This window comes from Sturnus vulgaris, chromosome 8 (assembly GCF_052056855.1).
Source record: "Sturnus vulgaris isolate bStuVul1 chromosome 8, bStuVul1.hap1, whole genome shotgun sequence".
NCBI classification, from domain to species: Eukaryota; Metazoa; Chordata; class Aves; order Passeriformes; family Sturnidae; genus Sturnus; species Sturnus vulgaris.
In genome coordinates this window covers 26,732,293-26,749,889 of record NC_142250.1, presented here as the reverse complement: position 1 = coordinate 26,749,889, position 17,597 = coordinate 26,732,293, and the positions used below count along the sequence as shown (strand labels likewise).

Sequence of the window (17,597 nt, the reverse complement as noted above, 5' to 3'; positions counted from 1 at the left end):
AAATGGAGCCTGTTCCATCCACTCTGCTCAACTCTGCATTATAGTTTGGTGCTTGCAGGACTACAAGTTAGCACAGGTCTGTCCCCAAGTGCCACTGGCACAGGATCAGATTTTAACTTATATTTAACTAGATTCTATTTGTTTGGGAAAAGGATGGCTCAAGGTGTTGGGTCATTGGGTTCAACCAAACATGTGAGCTGTTGCATCCCTTCCAATTAAGATTCCAGGCAGTCCTGTCTTTCTGAAATTATTAATTCCTTATGGCAACATAAACTAGGTTATTTTTAGCCAGTCTCCTATGCAGTTGGTGTGTTCACACATATAGGCCAGGGGGAAAGAAGGCCTATGCTTTCATCTCCTTCCAAGTAGCTTCTGAATCCATCAAACAACTTTCACTCAATTGGATAGAGCTCAGAAAAACCTCTGATAATCTTTAAAGCAAGCAAGCAAAGGAATAGGAGACAAAGACTCTTGAAATGCTTCAAAAGTACAAAAGAGGTATTTTAAATGTTCCCAGTGCAGTAAAAGGTGGTAGGTACTCATGTTTTCTTTGACCTGAAGAAATAAGCTGTGAGAATATGAAGAGTTGTGTTGCTGCTTCTGCTACTCTCAAAATGATCCACCCAACTTTGCAGCAGAGCCTTAAGGGAAGATGGATGCAAACAGTTATTCCCATCATATCTATTGGACCAGTCTGGTCTCAAAACTGGAATCTGAGCAAGCCCCTGCTGTGGATCAATTGATGTTACAGTGTTTTTCAAAAGAAACTTCACTTTCCAGTTATGTTACGCTTAAGAGTGTCACCTGAGACTCCAAACCTGCTGGAAGTAGCAGAGGCAGAGAACAAAGCTTCTCAATCATTATTCAAAGGCAGCAAGCACCTCTGCAAATAAAGGCTCTGAGTTTACAAGTAATTATAAATCTGTCTAGCTAAAACCAGCTCACCCAGAATGTTAGAGGAGGGGAAAAAAAAGGTATTAGCTTTATTGATCTCCTCTGAGAGGGAAGCACAGAAAGTGCTGAGGTGAAACATTTAAATGCAGCCTGTTCACATATTGGAGTGCCTGTAAAATGTCTGACTGTGGCATTATGTTAAAAATTGTGCCCAAAAATATAAATAAAACCAGTGAAGTTCTTAAAGGTGTCTTAGGCACTCAGCAGGAACATTTTAGACATGAAACTATCTTCAAATCCACTGGTGGGCCCACAGCCATTAAGTCTCAAAGAATCATGTAAGGAGGCATGATTAAGTTTCTGTCTGTATTTTCCTGCTTTGCAGAAGAGCCACTTATAATGCCACTGGAATGCCAATTAGGCACCTTTCTGCAGACAATCTAACATTCAGGATCCAGCACAATGCAATACAAGCCCGGGGGACAGAGCTGGGCAGGTCTGGGATCAGTAACCACGGTGACTCATCAGCCACCTCACCTCCCCAGATGTATCAAGATAAATTCATTCCACGGCTCCCAACCTTCAGTCTTGCTCTGTAGCCCTCTGCTGGGAACCAGACAGCACAGAGAGATTTCCCAAATCCTCAGGGAGATGGTATTTAGCTTGTGAACATGTTCCAGATCTCATCCCTACCTGCTCACATCAGGCAGGGCAGGGCAGGGCAGCCCTGGGTGGTTCCTGTGCCTGTAAGCACAGATGATGCAGAGCAGCCCTTCCTGCCTCCATCACACGGATGTTCCCACACAACAGAGGTGCTCTGCACTCTCAGCAGGATAGTCCTGCCAGCTCAGTTCACCTTCAGGGCTATCACATCATGTCACTATTACAAACCTCCTGTATGCAAAACTAGAGAAAAGCAAGGTTTGTCCACATGCAGCTGTCTACCACAGCTCCACTGTGACTGAGTCCCCTGCCAGAGCCACACCTGGCAAAGCTTTGGGAGTGAAAGGTTTGATGCAGAGCAGAGACAGACCAGCACAGAACAGTCAAGACACGGAAAGCATATGGAGAGGCACCTAATCTGTGGGCTTGAATACACAGGTTAGAGCAGAGCTGTCTTCCCACAAACAGCTGATTAATCACCATGCCTTAATTACTACAAGAGGAGACAAACTCTGCTTCCAAGCCTAAACAGGCACAGGAAAGAGCTCTGTGATGAATGTATAGGGGAAAAAACATCAACACTTCAACCTATGGATTGGCCCAAAACACATTTTTGTTGAAAGCGCCGTTCTGAGGATGGTTTGAGTGATAGGAGGAAAGGCACAAAAGCATCCTTTGGGATAGCAAAGAATGCTGGGAATGCTGCAGAGAGCTGCAGGAAGGACAGAATTCATTCATAATTTCTCCATTGGTCCTCATTGATTCTTCAGGCAGTCTGAAGCTGACAGCTTTTTTTTTCCTTCTTTTTTCTCAGCCCTCCTATGTTTTTGCTGTGCAGTCACATAGGTGACTCATGCAAATGGTTTGCAGCTTACAGGAAACACTGTCTGTTCCCTACCCAGCTTGTGGCTGCTCAGTGCCCCTATTCCTGGCTCCCTTTCCCCTGGAGAGATGGCTTTTTCCATCAGCCTTGCCAAGGGTGGTGGTTCTAAGACACAAACCTGCAGCACATGCTGCAGTTCTCACAAGCTGCTTCCTGCTCACCAGAAGATGCTGTAGAAAAACAGCACAGGCTCCACACATCAGCCCCTTCATACCAGCTGCATTCTCACTCCCTCCTGGACTCCGATACAGTGTTAGTGCAGACTGCTAAACAGCTGTCACACTCTACCCCAAGCACAGTTGTATCTCACTGCCGAGTTTTGAAACTCCTGTTTTGGTAAATCAAAGTGTTGTAGAAGGGGAAAAATACTAATGACACCACGTGGCATCATTACTTTATTCAGATAAATCAGCAACTGCCATCCCTGTTGGCTTTGGACCAGCAGTAGAAAAGACTGTTTCCATCTTACAGAAAATTGAGTGATTTAGTAAAATTGCCCCTGAACTCATGACTTTAGAGAGACTGCATTTTCATGAGCCATTCCTAAGTGAAATCCGTGTCCAAGGAATGGTGGTGAAATAATCAGGCTACTAGTAAAGGCAGGAGAGAGGATAAGAAACAGCCAGTTCTCAAACCCTGCCAGTGCAGGGGAACATTACAGATGCCACAACAGTGGGAACCGGGGAGAGCAGTCCCAGGACATGTAACACTGTGCCAACAACACATGCCCAACACACACACTCACAGCCAGGCCCCTGGTGAGCAGGACAGCTGCTAAATGAAGCATGGCAAGAATCTGAGATTAAGAGAAACACAGCAAAAAGCTGAGATTTCCTTTTCTCTTCCTTTTTGATTGATTAGAAAAAGCAACAAATCCACAGGGATCTGTGTGGAGTTCACACAAGTGTTCCAGGTGTCTGTAGTACATTATTTTTGCAACTTTTCAAACCAGTATCTCCAGTTACTACCACTTTCAGTGCAAGAACCACTGGCCCTTTTAATGCCTCCCTAGACAGTAACTTGTCAGCAATTTCCCCAAGCAAGGGCCTTATGTTACAGCTGCACTCCCATTCACCCAGGTTCCCACTCAACTCACCCAAAACTCAGCAAAACTTCCCAGATCTGAGAACCTGGGATCCCCATTCCTTCCTTCTGTCTTGGCTCTGTTCTACCTTTCCCTTAGCTTCAATATAAGAGATTCTAAAACTATAATGAACAAATGCTGGACCACATCTTGTATGAGGGTACCAAACCTCATAATGTAATGTAATCTCAAGGATGTCAGAGAAGAGATAGCAGCATCCTACAAATGCAGGACAGAACAAGGCCCAGTGCCTTGCTAACCTGAAGTTTCCATTATCCATCATGCTACTAAACTCACTATTTTTGTAAGACAGACTCTGACCTTCTTTGCTTGACACTGAATTTATCTTTTTTAACCTGTTCTAGTAGCAGTTATATTTGGTGCCACAGTAATAGAAAACAAAAAAAGGGCACTTTTTTTGAAAGCAAGAGCATCAACAATTGTCAAGGGCAAAACATGGAGCAGAAGGTGAGTAAAGACCATACTGCACTATCTGATCCACAGAAACTCTGACCAAAGAGGGGAGCTGTTCATCTGCTTGATCCTTTCCTTACTGACTTACATGTTTCTCTTCTGTTGACCAAAACTGAAAATGCAAATGTCTCCCTTACATCCATCCACCCTGAAAGGAGAGAGCCAGTCCATTCCACATAACTTGTCTTTTGCTTTCAAGACTAGGCCAGTATTGCATATTCACTACCACATTAAAAACACTTTGCCTGAGGCCTGCATTTCTTGCTGTGCTGTAATGAGTTCAAGACCTCAGCTGTCTGCTTGGGGATTTAGATCACAGATCTTTAATAGTAAATTATAAGGCAGAATATTTCATTTTACTTTTTTTTGCTGAAGTAGCACATTTATAATGTTATACTACAACCACTAAATAAAGATGGGGACAGCATTTTTTCTGTGCAGATAACACAGTCTCTGGGTTACCGTGGTCTGGCTGGAGCCATTTCAGATTTTGGATGCTGATCTCTGCTCTTAAACTATTACTGGATCTCCCCAATGTCACATCTCCCATTACAGTCAAATAACACATTGGAGCAAACTCTAACATAGTTCTAGCACTATCCTAACAGCTTTTTAACAAGTCCTACACAAAGCAGAGCTGCTAATAAAACCAAAATACTCTGCAGTTAATTCTTGGAAGTTTGCCACCGAGATCCCACCAACACTGCTTCAGACACTGGCTTTATAAAGCTCAAAGCCTGCTTTCATCTAATGAGAGGGCCTAGATCCACATCCTGACAACACTTCACAGCTCTCAGCTTCCTCTGGGTCCTCTGACAATCTACAAAACACATGCAGCATCCCATCCCAACTGGAAACTTTGAAAAACTACAGTATTCTGGAAGGAACAGCAGCATAATTATTATTTCTCTAAGTAGTGCCAGATGTGTTTAAAAGCCACAAAGATAAACAGGAGGGGAAAAGCTGCATAGTTTGAATTAAAGCTAGTAAGAGCATAAACAAGCCCCTCCAATAGCCAATAGGCTGAGAGACCAAGTTCCTGCTCACTCTTTTTTTCCTCATCAAATCTCTTTCCCACTTGAAGTTACACAAGCATGCACCACCTCAGTTACTGTGCCAGAGCAAAACATGTTACAGGAAAAAGATCAGTCTACTTTTCCTCCAGAAAAGCTCCAAGACTCACAGTGTCTCAATTACCATGAAATCCATGAACCACCACATTCTGCTTTGCTGCCCCACCTCACTGCAATGGGAGGCAGATAGGAACAGTCTTGGATCTCATGACAACCTCCTCAGCCTCACGGGGACCACAGCCCTGTCCTTGGACATGCTGCTTTGCCTTATTTCTTTCTGTGTGCTTATTCCCTGGAATTATGGCTAGTTTGGGATGCTAGTGGTCTGACAGACGCACAGAACTGAGCAATATGAGAATGAGTCATAGATGGGGACAGGAAAAAACGAAAAAACAGGAGAGGAAGAAGTTTTTCCTATGACTGCTTGTGATTCAAATAATCTTGGCCCCATACTGCTATATTAACATGCAGGTTATCTTCAAAGATGTTCACCTGGAAAGCTCTGATCCTGCCACTTACCTGATGAAACACAACATACTCTTTCCTTCACCAACAGCAAGACATCAGCATAATGTTCTGACTAAAGTCCTTTTACTTCTGTTCTCTAATTTTACCTACACCTTGACAAGCAGAGAAATGCTTTAAATTCTGAGAACAGAAAATAAATGTCTTTCTGCTCAGGATATTGTTTCTCTTGGTTTTACTCTTTACTCCAGCCTTTAGGTTAAAACCTAGAATAAACACACCAGTACTTCAGAACGGCAGAGGATTATAACCATACACTCTCCCCTAGTATATCTAACCAAAACTGGAATCCTTACTAGATAGTTCCTGCAAACATGACTTCAGCAGGGGTAGGTGGGCAGGGCTGCAAAGTGAGTGTTTTGGCAGTAGAGTTGTCTGAAGATAAAACCAGTCTGCACTAGGAATCACAACTTTACAAGCCACACTATCTGTTTTAGCCTTTAGAGTACACTGCTCCTCTCTCTTTATAACCAGTCCAGTGACTAATAGCTGCCCAGAAACAGGAAGGAAAAACTATTTGAAGACAACATTGCTTTTTATTCATTTTCAAGACACCAGTATTACAATTTTTAAATCAGGTAACAGCATCAGTTCGGGGACTGCCCACTGCAATGCCTACAAAGAGGCCAGAGATTACAGACCATCACCTCCTGATTAGAGGCATTTTCATTTATGTAATATTCATGGCAAACAATGACTTTCCATCTCCTGCTTGAAGCCAGCACATCCTTCCCCCAACAGGAAGAAATGGAGTTCACAGAAGGTTTCTCAGACTTTTCAGCACAGATTTATTCCCCATTATGAAATGCAACCACAGTAGAGCCCTTGAAATTATAAATGACACTGACTTCCCACACTGAAAAACAGCACAAACACTTCACATTCCTACTGGCACCTCAGAGCCCATAATCACATGCCTCAGGGCTGTTCTTCAGATACAGCTGGAGGTAGTTTTTGTATGTCTGTGTATCAGTTATTGTAGCCTTGACAGCAGGGTCCTCCTTCATGGCCTCCACCCAGCGTTGGAGCTTTGGGGTGTGATTCAAAGAGCTACAGGAAAAAGGAAGAGACTGAGCAAGACAAATGGAAAATTTGGAGGGCATCAAGGAAACAAAACAACTTGAACAGTTCCATTTCACTACTTTCTCTGTCCCAGTACAATGTCCAGTTTAGAGCAAGATGCTTTCCCCAAACTGCAACACAATACAAGCTTTCTTCAGCAGCCCCCAAAAGTGACCCATTGCTGCAGTGTACACCAGGAATATTGATGCTGAGGCACTTCAGAACACACCACAAGCCAGGCAAAGTACTCACTCTTCCAGCTGGAATGCTGCCAGACGTTCAAACCATGGCCAGATCAGGTAGTCAATCATTGAGATTGAGTCCCCACCATAAAACACTGTGTTGCGTTTGGACAGAGCCTGTGAAGGGTGAGAGATGTCAGCTGCCCCCCAAAGGAAAAGTGCAGCAGAAGATACACAGAGACCCCACTGCATAGTGGAAGGCAGGCACACTACAGGGATCAGGGAGCAAACACAAGAGATACACTATATTTCCCTTGTGCACACAGTATTAGCAGAGTCAGAGCTAGTCAGTATAGTTAAGCTTAATATTACAGCTTCTATTTCATAAACCCAGCCCTTCTCCAGAGGTTTAAAAACTGTCACAAAATATGAATCACTAGCAAGCTCCATCATGTGCACAAAGAAGATTTTAGCTCAGAATGTTTGTGATTTCTTGCTTGTCATAAAGCATAAATGGCACAGATTAATTGAACACAGCAGCATGCATTTCTTGAGTAATAAATCCAGCTGAATTTATCATTCTGATAAATTAGAGCACTATTTTAGCAGGGACTCTTCTCCCATGGCAGCTGAGGCCAAGTGGTGCCAGGGAAGCATTTCTAACATTACATCTCAAACTGCATTTGATTCCAGGTGCAAAGGCAACAGGAAGCAAGTGTAACTTACACCAGAAAGAGATCCCCCTCACAGCTCAGCACAGAAAACAAGGCCACAAAGCCCTGCTACATTTATGGCTCTGATGCATTTTTAAGTGCCACAGTCATCCAAGTTTAATATGCTTTAAGGACCCTCCAAACCTTATTCTCTTCTTTATTTAGATTAGTGGCTCTAGATTCATTAGTGGCTCTATTTTCAGGCACTTTGGTGTTTTAAAGGTGGAACTCAAAAGACCTTACAAATCTTGGTCTTTTTGTACACACACCACTCTATACACTCATATAGCATTTATTCCCTGTCCATAACCCCCATGATATGGTAGAGATTTTAAAGCAGCCCTTCAGGAAGCATGGAGCTGTCTGAGCCCCCAGGTGTCTGGCAGAATACAATCAGCAGCTGCACAGGGGCAGAGACAGGAACACAGTCCCCTCTGCTGGGCAGCAGAAATTGAAACACAGAAATGTTCTAAAGTACTTCCCCTCTGGAATACCTCTTGCAATACACTGAGGGAAGTTTGCATGGCTCTGTTCTGGCCTCCCATTCACAGCTGACCATCAGCTGCAAAATCATTCAGGGTACAGTAAAATAGAGACACTGAAGGAACAGCAAGTTATTTCACAGTATTAATCAAGCAGGAAGAAGGTTAATCCTTCCTTAATGTTGAATGCATCTGTATTTCAATGAAGTGAAATACACAGCTTCCCCCAGGAACTCCTCATCTGCACTACTCCAGCCTCAGTCTGATTAGATGGACAAGACTACCCTGAAACAATTGTGTTTGGCAGCCCAAGCGGATAGGAAAGCAAAATGCACCGGACTGTTAGGAGGACTAGCAAAGTACTAAAAGGTTACTGGCAGCTTTGCACCAGAACAGAAATACTCTGGAGGAACTCTTACTCATTGATCCACCCAAGCATTGGCTGTGGCTGCTAAAGACAGAAGAAATGGGATCATGACAAAGACAAGTCCAACAGCTGTTCAGACTAGCCAAGAACCAAGTGGCTAATACAGCCTCAAAGCCACCTGACACTTCCTGGAGCTCCACTGAAGTTGCATTACACCACCAGTAGCAGAACATGGTCCAGGGTGCTCACATTACATTCTGTTTCCACCCACCCCAAAGACAAGCTCTAGAATGAAAAAAGATTTTATGTCATCACCAAGGTATCTGCACTACTTTCAGCACAGATGCTCTTCAGCAGCTCAGACTCCTCAGCCCTTGCTCTTAGTACATGCTGCAAGGTCTCTTCACTTAAAGCTGAACAAAGATATCCAAGACAACAGCAGTCTGCTAGAATTCAAAAATCTAGAAGTCTACAGAGTCTTTATCATTAGAAAAGGTTTAGTTTAGTTAGATAAAGTTCAGTTTTGCTACTTGAAATTTATTCTAATGGTGGCCTTGTGCATCCTGTGCTGAGGGTAAGAAATTGAGAGATTGCTTCTTGTTCTAACTACCAACTAAATGAGAGACCTACCTCCAAAGGACACAGCATGAAAGGAGAAAAGGGAACATATAAAGGCTGGCAATCTGCTCGTTATCATGAAATACTCTCACCTCTTCAAGTTTGCCCAACTTTTCAGCAATCTCTGCTTTCAGTGCAGTGGTGTCCTGTCCATCTCTGACTGCCAAAACATGCTTGAAAAGCAAGGATGTTATCTATACAAAGGAAAATATAAAGTTTTTAATGCATCTATTACAAGAATAGAAGTTAGTGATTCAAAACTTAAAATGTTAACTTAGATGTTAAGATATTAAATGCAACTTAAATCTTGAGATAGTTGATGCTAAAGAGTTACATAAGTCCATAGATAAAAATCTTCTATACTTATAAAAGGCAAGCAAAAGCCTAGAGAAAGAATGAATACAAATAGTAATGAGTTTTAACGAAGGGAACAGTGAAGTGTTTCCCATCTGCACATTTTCTTTCTTGCAACACACTTCCTTCTTTCCATTCAGTCTATTTACAAAGGCCTGTTGCAAATATATTCTCCCTTTTATTCCCCTTGCATCTTCTGTTTCTTTCTCTCTTGCCTAATATCCAAGTGACTTCTTTCACTTCTTAAGTCTCCTCAAATCACATGCTAGGGCAGAAAGGTTAATTCTAGTCAACCAGCTCCAACCTCAAATGAGAGCCAAAACCAGCCTCCCTATACAAGTCCCATGTTTACAGCCACATGCTATCTCTTGTCCATGGTTTTAGGCTCTCTCAGTCAGGCACTTCCAACATCCTGCATTCACACAGTGCTTCCTACAGAAAGGATCAGAAAAAATAAAATACAGCAATTGTTACTTCCCAGGTCTCACATTTTCAGCTGGTTTGGTCTGCTAACCTTTGCTCTATTGTAGGATGCTCAAAACCCTACCTCAGTCATACAAACCTTCACTTGCTTGGATGCCTTCCTGCATCCATCCTTGCACATAATTCTGGGAGCAATTCAGATACATAGTGGATTGTATGTGCTCACAGCAAAAGGCCCCAAATATCCCCTCTGCTTATTTAAATGCTCATCCCAGACACAAAACCTGCCTTAAAGGATGAAACATCAGCAACAGAGCTGCAGTTTTTGGTGCAATGGTGAAGTCAGAAACACAGTCCCACTCTCACTACACAGTACCTTTGAGAAGTCTTCCAAGAGCATCTTCTGATAGGCTCGCTCATATGGGTCTGAAGGCATCAGCTTCTTCCCTGGAAAAGCTTCATCCAAGTACTCACAGGTGATTGGGGACTCCCAGATTAGCTGGCCCTTGCTGGTCTCCAGAACAGGAACCAGCCCAGAGGGCTGCTTCTCAAAGTACCAGTCAGGTTTGTTCTTCAGGTTGATGTTGATTACTTCATGGCTAAAAGAACAAAAGAAACAAGACCCAGACAGGCTCAGTTCTGCTCCAGTCCACCCCATGCCATGGTGAAATGCAGTCAACTCGACAGTTCAGCACTTGAGAGGCTCAACCCTCAAGCCTCTGAACTCCCCTGCTGTGTCTGAAGTTGTTTGCAGGACAAATCCTTTGACACAGAAATACCGACACACTCTGCTGGAGAAAGCATGCACTGACTTGCAATGAGTTGTTTGCAGACTGTATGCATCGCTTTTATTAGTTTAACAAGCGCCCAATTACGAGGCTAAAAACAAAGTTTACAACTCAGCACACTTATCACACTGAGTTCAGGGGCAGTCTTATAAGAAAGAAGTAGTTGACTGCAAATGAGCTACACCCCAACTAAGAAATGCACCTGAACCTTTACCTCCCCTCACACCAAAGAGCAAATCAGGAGAGCATCCTTCCTACTTATCTTCCCAACCTATGGCCCCAAACAGAACATGTGATTAGGGTAAAGGCAAATAGATATTGATAAAAAAACATATGGGAGATACATCCATATTAAAAAAACAGAAGTTATATGCTGAGTTATATGTGTGACCCCAGAAAATTCCTAGTAAGCCCAAAGGTCTGCTAAACACAGCTGAACCTTCAAAACAACTGAAGTTACCAGAAGGCAACTATCACATCTAGGTAGCCATAAAACCCCTCCAAAATCACTATGCTACAACAAACCTCCCAGGTCCAAAAATCAGTTCAAAGACACTAAATAAAAACGGAATTAAACTGATCCATTAGTTAAAAAAAACTCATATGCAAAAGACAAAAATAACTAACTCAACTTTCACCTTACTATCAAGAGACCTGTTAGCATTCCCTATTCCAAAATAAACTCCCAGCCCTGTGTTGGCTAACAAACTGCTGGCATGCCTTGGACTTGGTAGAACCAGAAAAAGATGGAAAATTTTTGTTAATTTTAATTTGTACCTGGGGGAGACATTATACCCCATTCAAGAATGCTGAACTGATATGGCTATCTTGAAAAAGAAACACAAGCACTGAATTTCATTAACTTACCACAGCACAAGAACAAGACAATGTTATAGGAACACAGCACATTTCCTGTTTTAAAAAGGCCATTCACTCACTAGTGTGTTTTGCTGGGCAGTGACACAACAGAAACACTGAACATTCGTGGCTTCCAGAATTCTCACGGCCACTCACATCAAAAACAAACAGTGCACGTTATGTCTCTACTCACATTTACTCAGTGCAAGCTATCACAGGCAGGGATTATAGATGAAAATCAGCTCGGAGTTTTTACTTTGGGCCTTTATGCAGCTGATTTCATACACGGCCTACTCATTCGAGCTTTAGAGCACAATCACGCAGAGAAGCCCGCTGTCACTCAGTTCGTTCAGGGATGTTTAACCGAGGCCTGCCCTCGCTGGGTGCAGGAGCTCACCTGATGCCCTTGGCGCGGAGAACCAGGCGCGTCCGCTGCGCGTAGGGGCAGAAGCGCATGCTGTAGAGCCGGAGCAGCCCCGCGGGCACGGGGCCCGGCGCCGCGCTACCTGCGGGGGGAGACGACAGGGAAAGGGACAGCGGCTGCCACCGCCGGCACCCACCCAGCCGGGGAGCGCTGCCGGCCCCCGCCGCTTACCCTTGCCCAAGCTGCGGGACTGATCGCCCGACATCCCGACACGACGCGATGGGCTCCGATCCGCGACTGCCCCTCAGCAGCCCAGCCCAGCTCAGCCCCAGGCACCGCCCGCCGGGGGACGGCTCCCGGCCCCGCCTCTCTCCCTTCCCTCCCTCCCGGCTCGCTCTCGGCCCGGGGCAGCGCTGCTGCCGCTGCTGAGCCCGAGAGCTTTCCCGATGCTGCTCCCCTGAGCTGGGACAGGCGCTGTTCAGCTGCTCTCCCTCTGCTCGTTTACCAATAACTGCACAAGCACCGCTGGCATTCTCTGGAAATAGGACAGCCACGGCCGAACTCCACCTCACGGGCCAGGTGTATTTATAAGCAATACCTCCAGGAGCTGCTGAGGTACCAGGTTCCCCTCAGTGCCTCCTCCTGCATCACCTACGACCCTCCAAAACCCGATCCAACCTCACCTTGAGGGTAACAAGGAGGATTTCTCTCTCCTGCAGCTGTTCTGCTTCATGATAAAAACCCCGAGAAAAGACAGTAACCCAACAGACAAGAGGGCATAGCAAAAGTTAAATCTAACTTAATTACTACAGTGCCATTATAGAGGCATTCATGCTTGCTTCTGCAAACAGGATCTTTGTGGGAGCATCAGTGCATGCACAGAGCAAAAGAAATATCCAAAGTACAGACTGAAGCCTTCTTGATCCCTTTGCTCCCTCTTCACTTGAGATCAGGGCCTTCCTTGTACAAGCTTTCCTTGGAGTATAATAATGGAAATGGAAGTGCTTTCCTCCTAATGACTTTCACTCATTAACAGTGTCCAAGTTGATCTCTGACAGAGAGGTGAAGCGATTCCCTTCCTGTGGCTCCACACACCAGTCTCCAGGTTGGCACTGTACATTAATAGGAAACAGCACATTTGTAGGGACCAGTGGGCTGGCACAGCTCTTGCCAAGGGGAGGGAAAATCCTGACCTTCCTGGCAATGCATACTCCTCTGTCAAATCCCTAAGGCTGATAGAGCATTCTTCAGCCTCATCAGTGGATCTGTGCTTGCACAGGGGGCAAGTCTTACCTGTTTTGGTTTGGTTTTGTCACTGGATTTGGGCCTCAGACACCAGATCACAAAGGCTAATATTTTCTGTGCAGATAAACACCAAGATGGTCACTAGTAACACAACCATGACTTTGACACCATTATCCATTGTAATGGAGGAACATTATTTTTGTTGAGTCACTGCTGCTGGGTTATATATCTATTAAGAAGTTCAGCACAGAAAGGGAGTGGTTATGTGTTGCACAAGTCTGCCATGCAATTAGGCAAACAATCTGTACATAAGGTGCTCTTTGCCACAAAAATAATTTCTCCTACCATAAAAACTACTGTGTTAGAGGACATAGTCCTTATTCCTCTAAGTACCTATCCTTAGTAAAGATTCAGCAACATTTTGGGTGATAAAAAATAGAGAAAATTAATTTGTAATTTCTCATCGCCATTATGAAACACACAGGCAGTCTGCTAACTCACAGCCTGGAAACAGGCATGTAGGAACTCAAACCAGCATCACAAGACCCACATGCTACAATAGGCCCTCAGAAGCACCGAAGAAAATAAATCCACTTCCTCATTCTCTCCCGGTGTTGCCTGGCACACAGAGTGCCTGTGGAGACAAGAGGTGAGGAATGGGCTTGTCCTGCTGCCTCTGGACAGAAATGTCACTCTCCATTCATTGCTCTCTAGCACTGGGAGTGCACATCAGAATTGCAAAACTGCACACTGCCACTGTACAGGGAAGTAACAACAAGCTAACACAAACAATACGCTATAAATAACAATCCTCCCTTAGGAAAGGAAATCTATGTTTTAAATACTTTGAGGTTCTTACTGTGTTACCAGGCTAAAAGCTTCAGGTACAGAGGGAAAAGCTGCAGATGTACTTTCTCTTCTTTCCTGTGGAAACTTCTCCTCAGCTCACTCGGAATCTTCACGAGCCTTATCGTACACAATCTAAGAACTTTTTAACCTTACAGAATTACAGAATCATCGAGGGTGGAAGAGACATTCAAGATCATCATTTTACTGTCATCACTAAACCACATCACCCAGCACCAAATCCAGAGCTCTCCTGAACACCTTTAGGGACGGTAACTTCAGAAAGACACGAGAGGAATGGGAAAATAGGCATAGCTGTCCTGAAAAGAGACGGGCAGATGGCCCTGGACCAGGCGCAGGGACACACAGGATTACCAAGAGACAGAACCCACGGTCTCTCGATGTACTCCTACACTTAATTCAGCACCTGCTTCTTAGACTCAGCAGAAATGATTGCCCAGGTATCTGTGGCCCAGGGGCAGAACTACACAATCTTATCAACAATAACAGCAGCAATAACCCCCACCCCCAAGGATCCACTCCTCACGGAGAGGAGATACCCCCCCACGACTGGGGGCTTAAATAGCCGCCCGTGCTCATTGATTGGCTGGCGCAGGGGCGCGGGCCAATCAGCTGCGTGCTCCGGGCCCGGCCAATGGCAGGCGCCGTTGCTGTTGCCGGGGTGTGGGGGTCCCGCGGCGGCGGCGATGGCGGCGGGGCCGGGCGCGGAGGGACCCGGTACGGGCGGACCCGCCCGCGCTGCGGAGGCCGCGCTGGAAGTGAGGTGGGGGCGGCCGGCACAGCCCCCACACGCTCCTGAGGCGGGGTGGGGTGCCCGGTGTCCTGCGCTGTGCTCACCCCGCGGCGGCTCCGGGAACAGGGCGGTCACACAAGGAGAGGAAGGGAGGCAGCGCTGTCGGGGTCTGTGAGGGCAGCGCGGCGGGACAGGGAAAGAAGCACGGGCACAGATGACAGGATCACGGAATCGGGCCGGGTCAAGGAACCACAGTGGTCATCTGGTCCAACCTCCCTGCTCAGGAGGGTCATCCCAGAGCATGGTGCATGGGATTACATCCCGACGGTTCTGGAAGAGCTCCAGTGAGGGAGACCACAGCCTGTCTGAAAAAAACTGTTGTAGTGCGTGGTCGCTCGCACAGTAAAGAAGTTATCTATCTATATCTATCTATCTATCTATCTATCTATCTATCTATCTATCTATCTATCTGTCTCTTTTATATGTAGCAGCTTGCACCCTTGTCCCCTTAGGCCTTTACTGGATGTATAAGAATGAAGAATGATAAATTACACTGTCACCCCCATTAATTTATCCCTGCATACAAGTTTTTCTGGATTCCATTTTACCTCCACAGACAAGTTGGAGATAATACATTTGCACTGATTCAGACCTAATGTTGCAGAAAAGCACAGAGCTAATTCTGCAAGCATGTTCAGAGAGGTCTCGTGCCATGGCACCCCATACAACGTGTTCTTGTATGAAGGAAGGCCCAGAAAAACATTATCAGCTGAAATATCTCCTCTGTTGCCATGGCTTTCAGTTCATTTCCACAAGCACATTGTCAGTGCTCCCACTCCTCTCTGGCTCCTCTTGACTCCTATGTAGCAAAAGAAGCCAAGAGCAGAAACTTCTCAGAAAAGATTATGGGAAGTTATTGCTGGACAAAATTTATCTTAAGACCGCTAATTTTAAAACCTTCCTAAGTATGAGAGTGCTGAGGCTTTAGTACCATCTTCTCTGAAGACTACAAAGGATCAGCAACTTGTCTGGTTTTATGACTGACTTCAGTTTGTGAAAGGAGTGTAAAAATGCTTCTGGTCATTGCAGAAAACAAAGGTCTCTCCCACTCAAATTCTCTGATTTGGAAAAAGAGCAGAGATGGGATATTTCTGAATGATAATTCAAAGAGAGGATGCTAACAGCAGTGTTGTACACAGAGGATATCTTTTATACTGCTAGGACTTCCCTGCCATGGTACCAGCAGGCTAAACTCATATCCTCACTTGGTGGTAAATGCAGATTCCTTTGGTAAGACAGCCCTGATGTTTGTCCACACACTTTTTAAAAAGGAAAAACATCTGCAAGCAGTTACAAATTTGTTGACATGTTGTAAGTTCATAAACAGAGTCCTCTTCAGTAATTTATTTCAGTTCTTGTGTAACACATCCTGTTTACATTCCAGAGTTTTACCATGTTGAAGAACTGGAGTCTTTAAAGCAGAACATGGTCCTCATGCTTTGCTTCATATAAACAGAAGCTGTACCTTTATATTTTTTTTTATTTTATGTGTATGAGATGAACTATGAAAGTGCAAAAAGGTTAAGCAAACACAATTAGGTCCCAAGTATAGACCATACCCATGCAATTCTTTCAAATAAAGTTATATGCTTTGCTGGGATATGTGAGTACGAAACCAGAGCCTGTAACTTGGCTAACTATTTTTAGTGAAAACTGAAATAAATAAAAGCATCTCTCCATGTTCTTGTGCCAGGCCTTTGTGCTCCATCAGGGTAAGACTGACCGTATGTTTTTGGAAATGTTGAACTAGTGACTTATAATACCAAATCTTAGTTGTTGTGGTTTTGCAACACTGGTATGAGGATGAGTCTGACAAATCCCAATTTTCAGTTCAGTGTAACTTAGGCTACATCATTCACTTTTGCACAGTATTTTGAGAAATGTGTGTCTGATTAATGTTTTAACATTCAGTTGCTATATTTTCAGTTGGGTTCAGGGATTCTCAAACAAGAACTTGGCCTTTGTCAACAATCAAACTCTATGCTACCCTTGTGGTAATTACATCCTCTTCCTGGACATCAAAACGAAGAAGACAAGAGCAGTGCAGTGTCAGGCTGGCCAGGTGGGAGCCTTTGCAGCAAATGCCAACAGTCAAGTGGTGGCCTTTTCTGACCGGAAGCTGAATCCCCTCATACACATCTACACTTTTCCAGAGCTGAGTAAACTGACAGAATTAAAAGGTAGTGATGTGGTAACCCTCATCATCATAATTTCATTAAAACAATACTTTAATCATCAGTTTCTGAAGTGGTGGAGCTTTTTTATAAGACTTAGAAAACAGGGACTGTTTGTCCTTGTCACAGGACATGTCCCAGAGAACTGTCTCATGAAGAGATTAATGAAAAAGCGTGGAAGGAATTTTCACTGCACTATTTCTATTTAGGTTTAAGCTAGGGAGGAATATAACCATACATAGTGAAGCTAATTTAAAAGGAAAAGGAGTTAAATGGAATTAGTTTTAGGAAAATGTAGTCAAAATAAGAAATAACATCATACTGCAGTAGACTCCCAAGCAGACTGCTGAAAGTCAGATGAGAAATCCAGGATGTGAGGGATGAGGGTTCTTGCAGTTAAACTTTGAAGTCCAGGATTTACTGTGTGTTTTTGCCTGCTTCGTGTAATTTCTCTCCTTGGTTTAGTTGCTTACCCTATTCATGTTTCAGTTCCCTTGCTATTTAAATAAGGATCATGATACTTGCTTTTTCGTGTATATGAATAGAATTATGACTGCAAAGGATTTCTTGGGACTTGGGGAAAAATGCTTTACAATTTCAAGGTATTATTGGAAAGGAAATTGAAAAAATTCCAAGCAGTGATACATAGGGAACACTTTTATGATCAAATCAAAAGACTAATCAGCAGTGCAGCAAAGAAATCAAAGGCCT

At 44.2% G+C, this 17,597-nt stretch overlaps 2 protein-coding genes across 2 annotated transcripts in view; one reads left to right on the top strand and one right to left on the bottom strand.

Moving 5' to 3' along the window:
- Positions 1-6,112: 6,112 nt before the first annotated feature.
- On the bottom strand, positions 6,113-12,180 carry LOC106857617 (glutathione S-transferase omega-1). Its single transcript, XM_014883817.2, has 6 exons — positions 12,039-12,180; positions 11,841-11,949; positions 10,174-10,396; positions 9,113-9,214; positions 6,911-7,017; positions 6,113-6,646 (listed from the first exon to the last, which is right to left on the bottom strand). The coding sequence occupies exons 1-6, from the start codon at positions 12,070-12,072 to the stop codon at positions 6,493-6,495; spliced, it is 729 nt and encodes a 242-aa protein (XP_014739303.1). The 5' UTR covers positions 12,073-12,180; the 3' UTR covers positions 6,113-6,492.
- Positions 12,181-14,347: 2,167 nt separating this feature from the next.
- The window catches only part of CFAP43 (cilia and flagella associated protein 43), a 43,066-nt gene continuing 39,816 nt past the window's right edge, over positions 14,348-17,597 (top strand). Inside the window, exons 1-2 of the mRNA XM_088168524.1 lie at positions 14,348-14,682; positions 16,639-16,892. Of these exons, the coding sequence (XP_088024650.1) occupies positions 14,348-14,682; positions 16,639-16,892 (589 nt within the window). The remainder of the gene's footprint in view (positions 14,683-16,638; positions 16,893-17,597) is intronic.

Coding starts and splice junctions, on each gene's coding strand:
- LOC106857617 (XM_014883817.2), bottom strand. CDS start 12,072: ATGTCGGGCGATCAGTCCCGCAGCTTGGGCAAGG. Junction 10,397..11,840: donor CTCCGCGCCAAGGGCATCAG/GTGAGCTCCTGC, acceptor TTGTTCTTTTAG/CCATGAAGTAATCAACATCA. Junction 9,215..10,173: donor TCTTGGAAGACTTCTCAAAG/GTACTGTGTAGT, acceptor TCCTTTGTATAG/ATAACATCCTTGCTTTTCAA.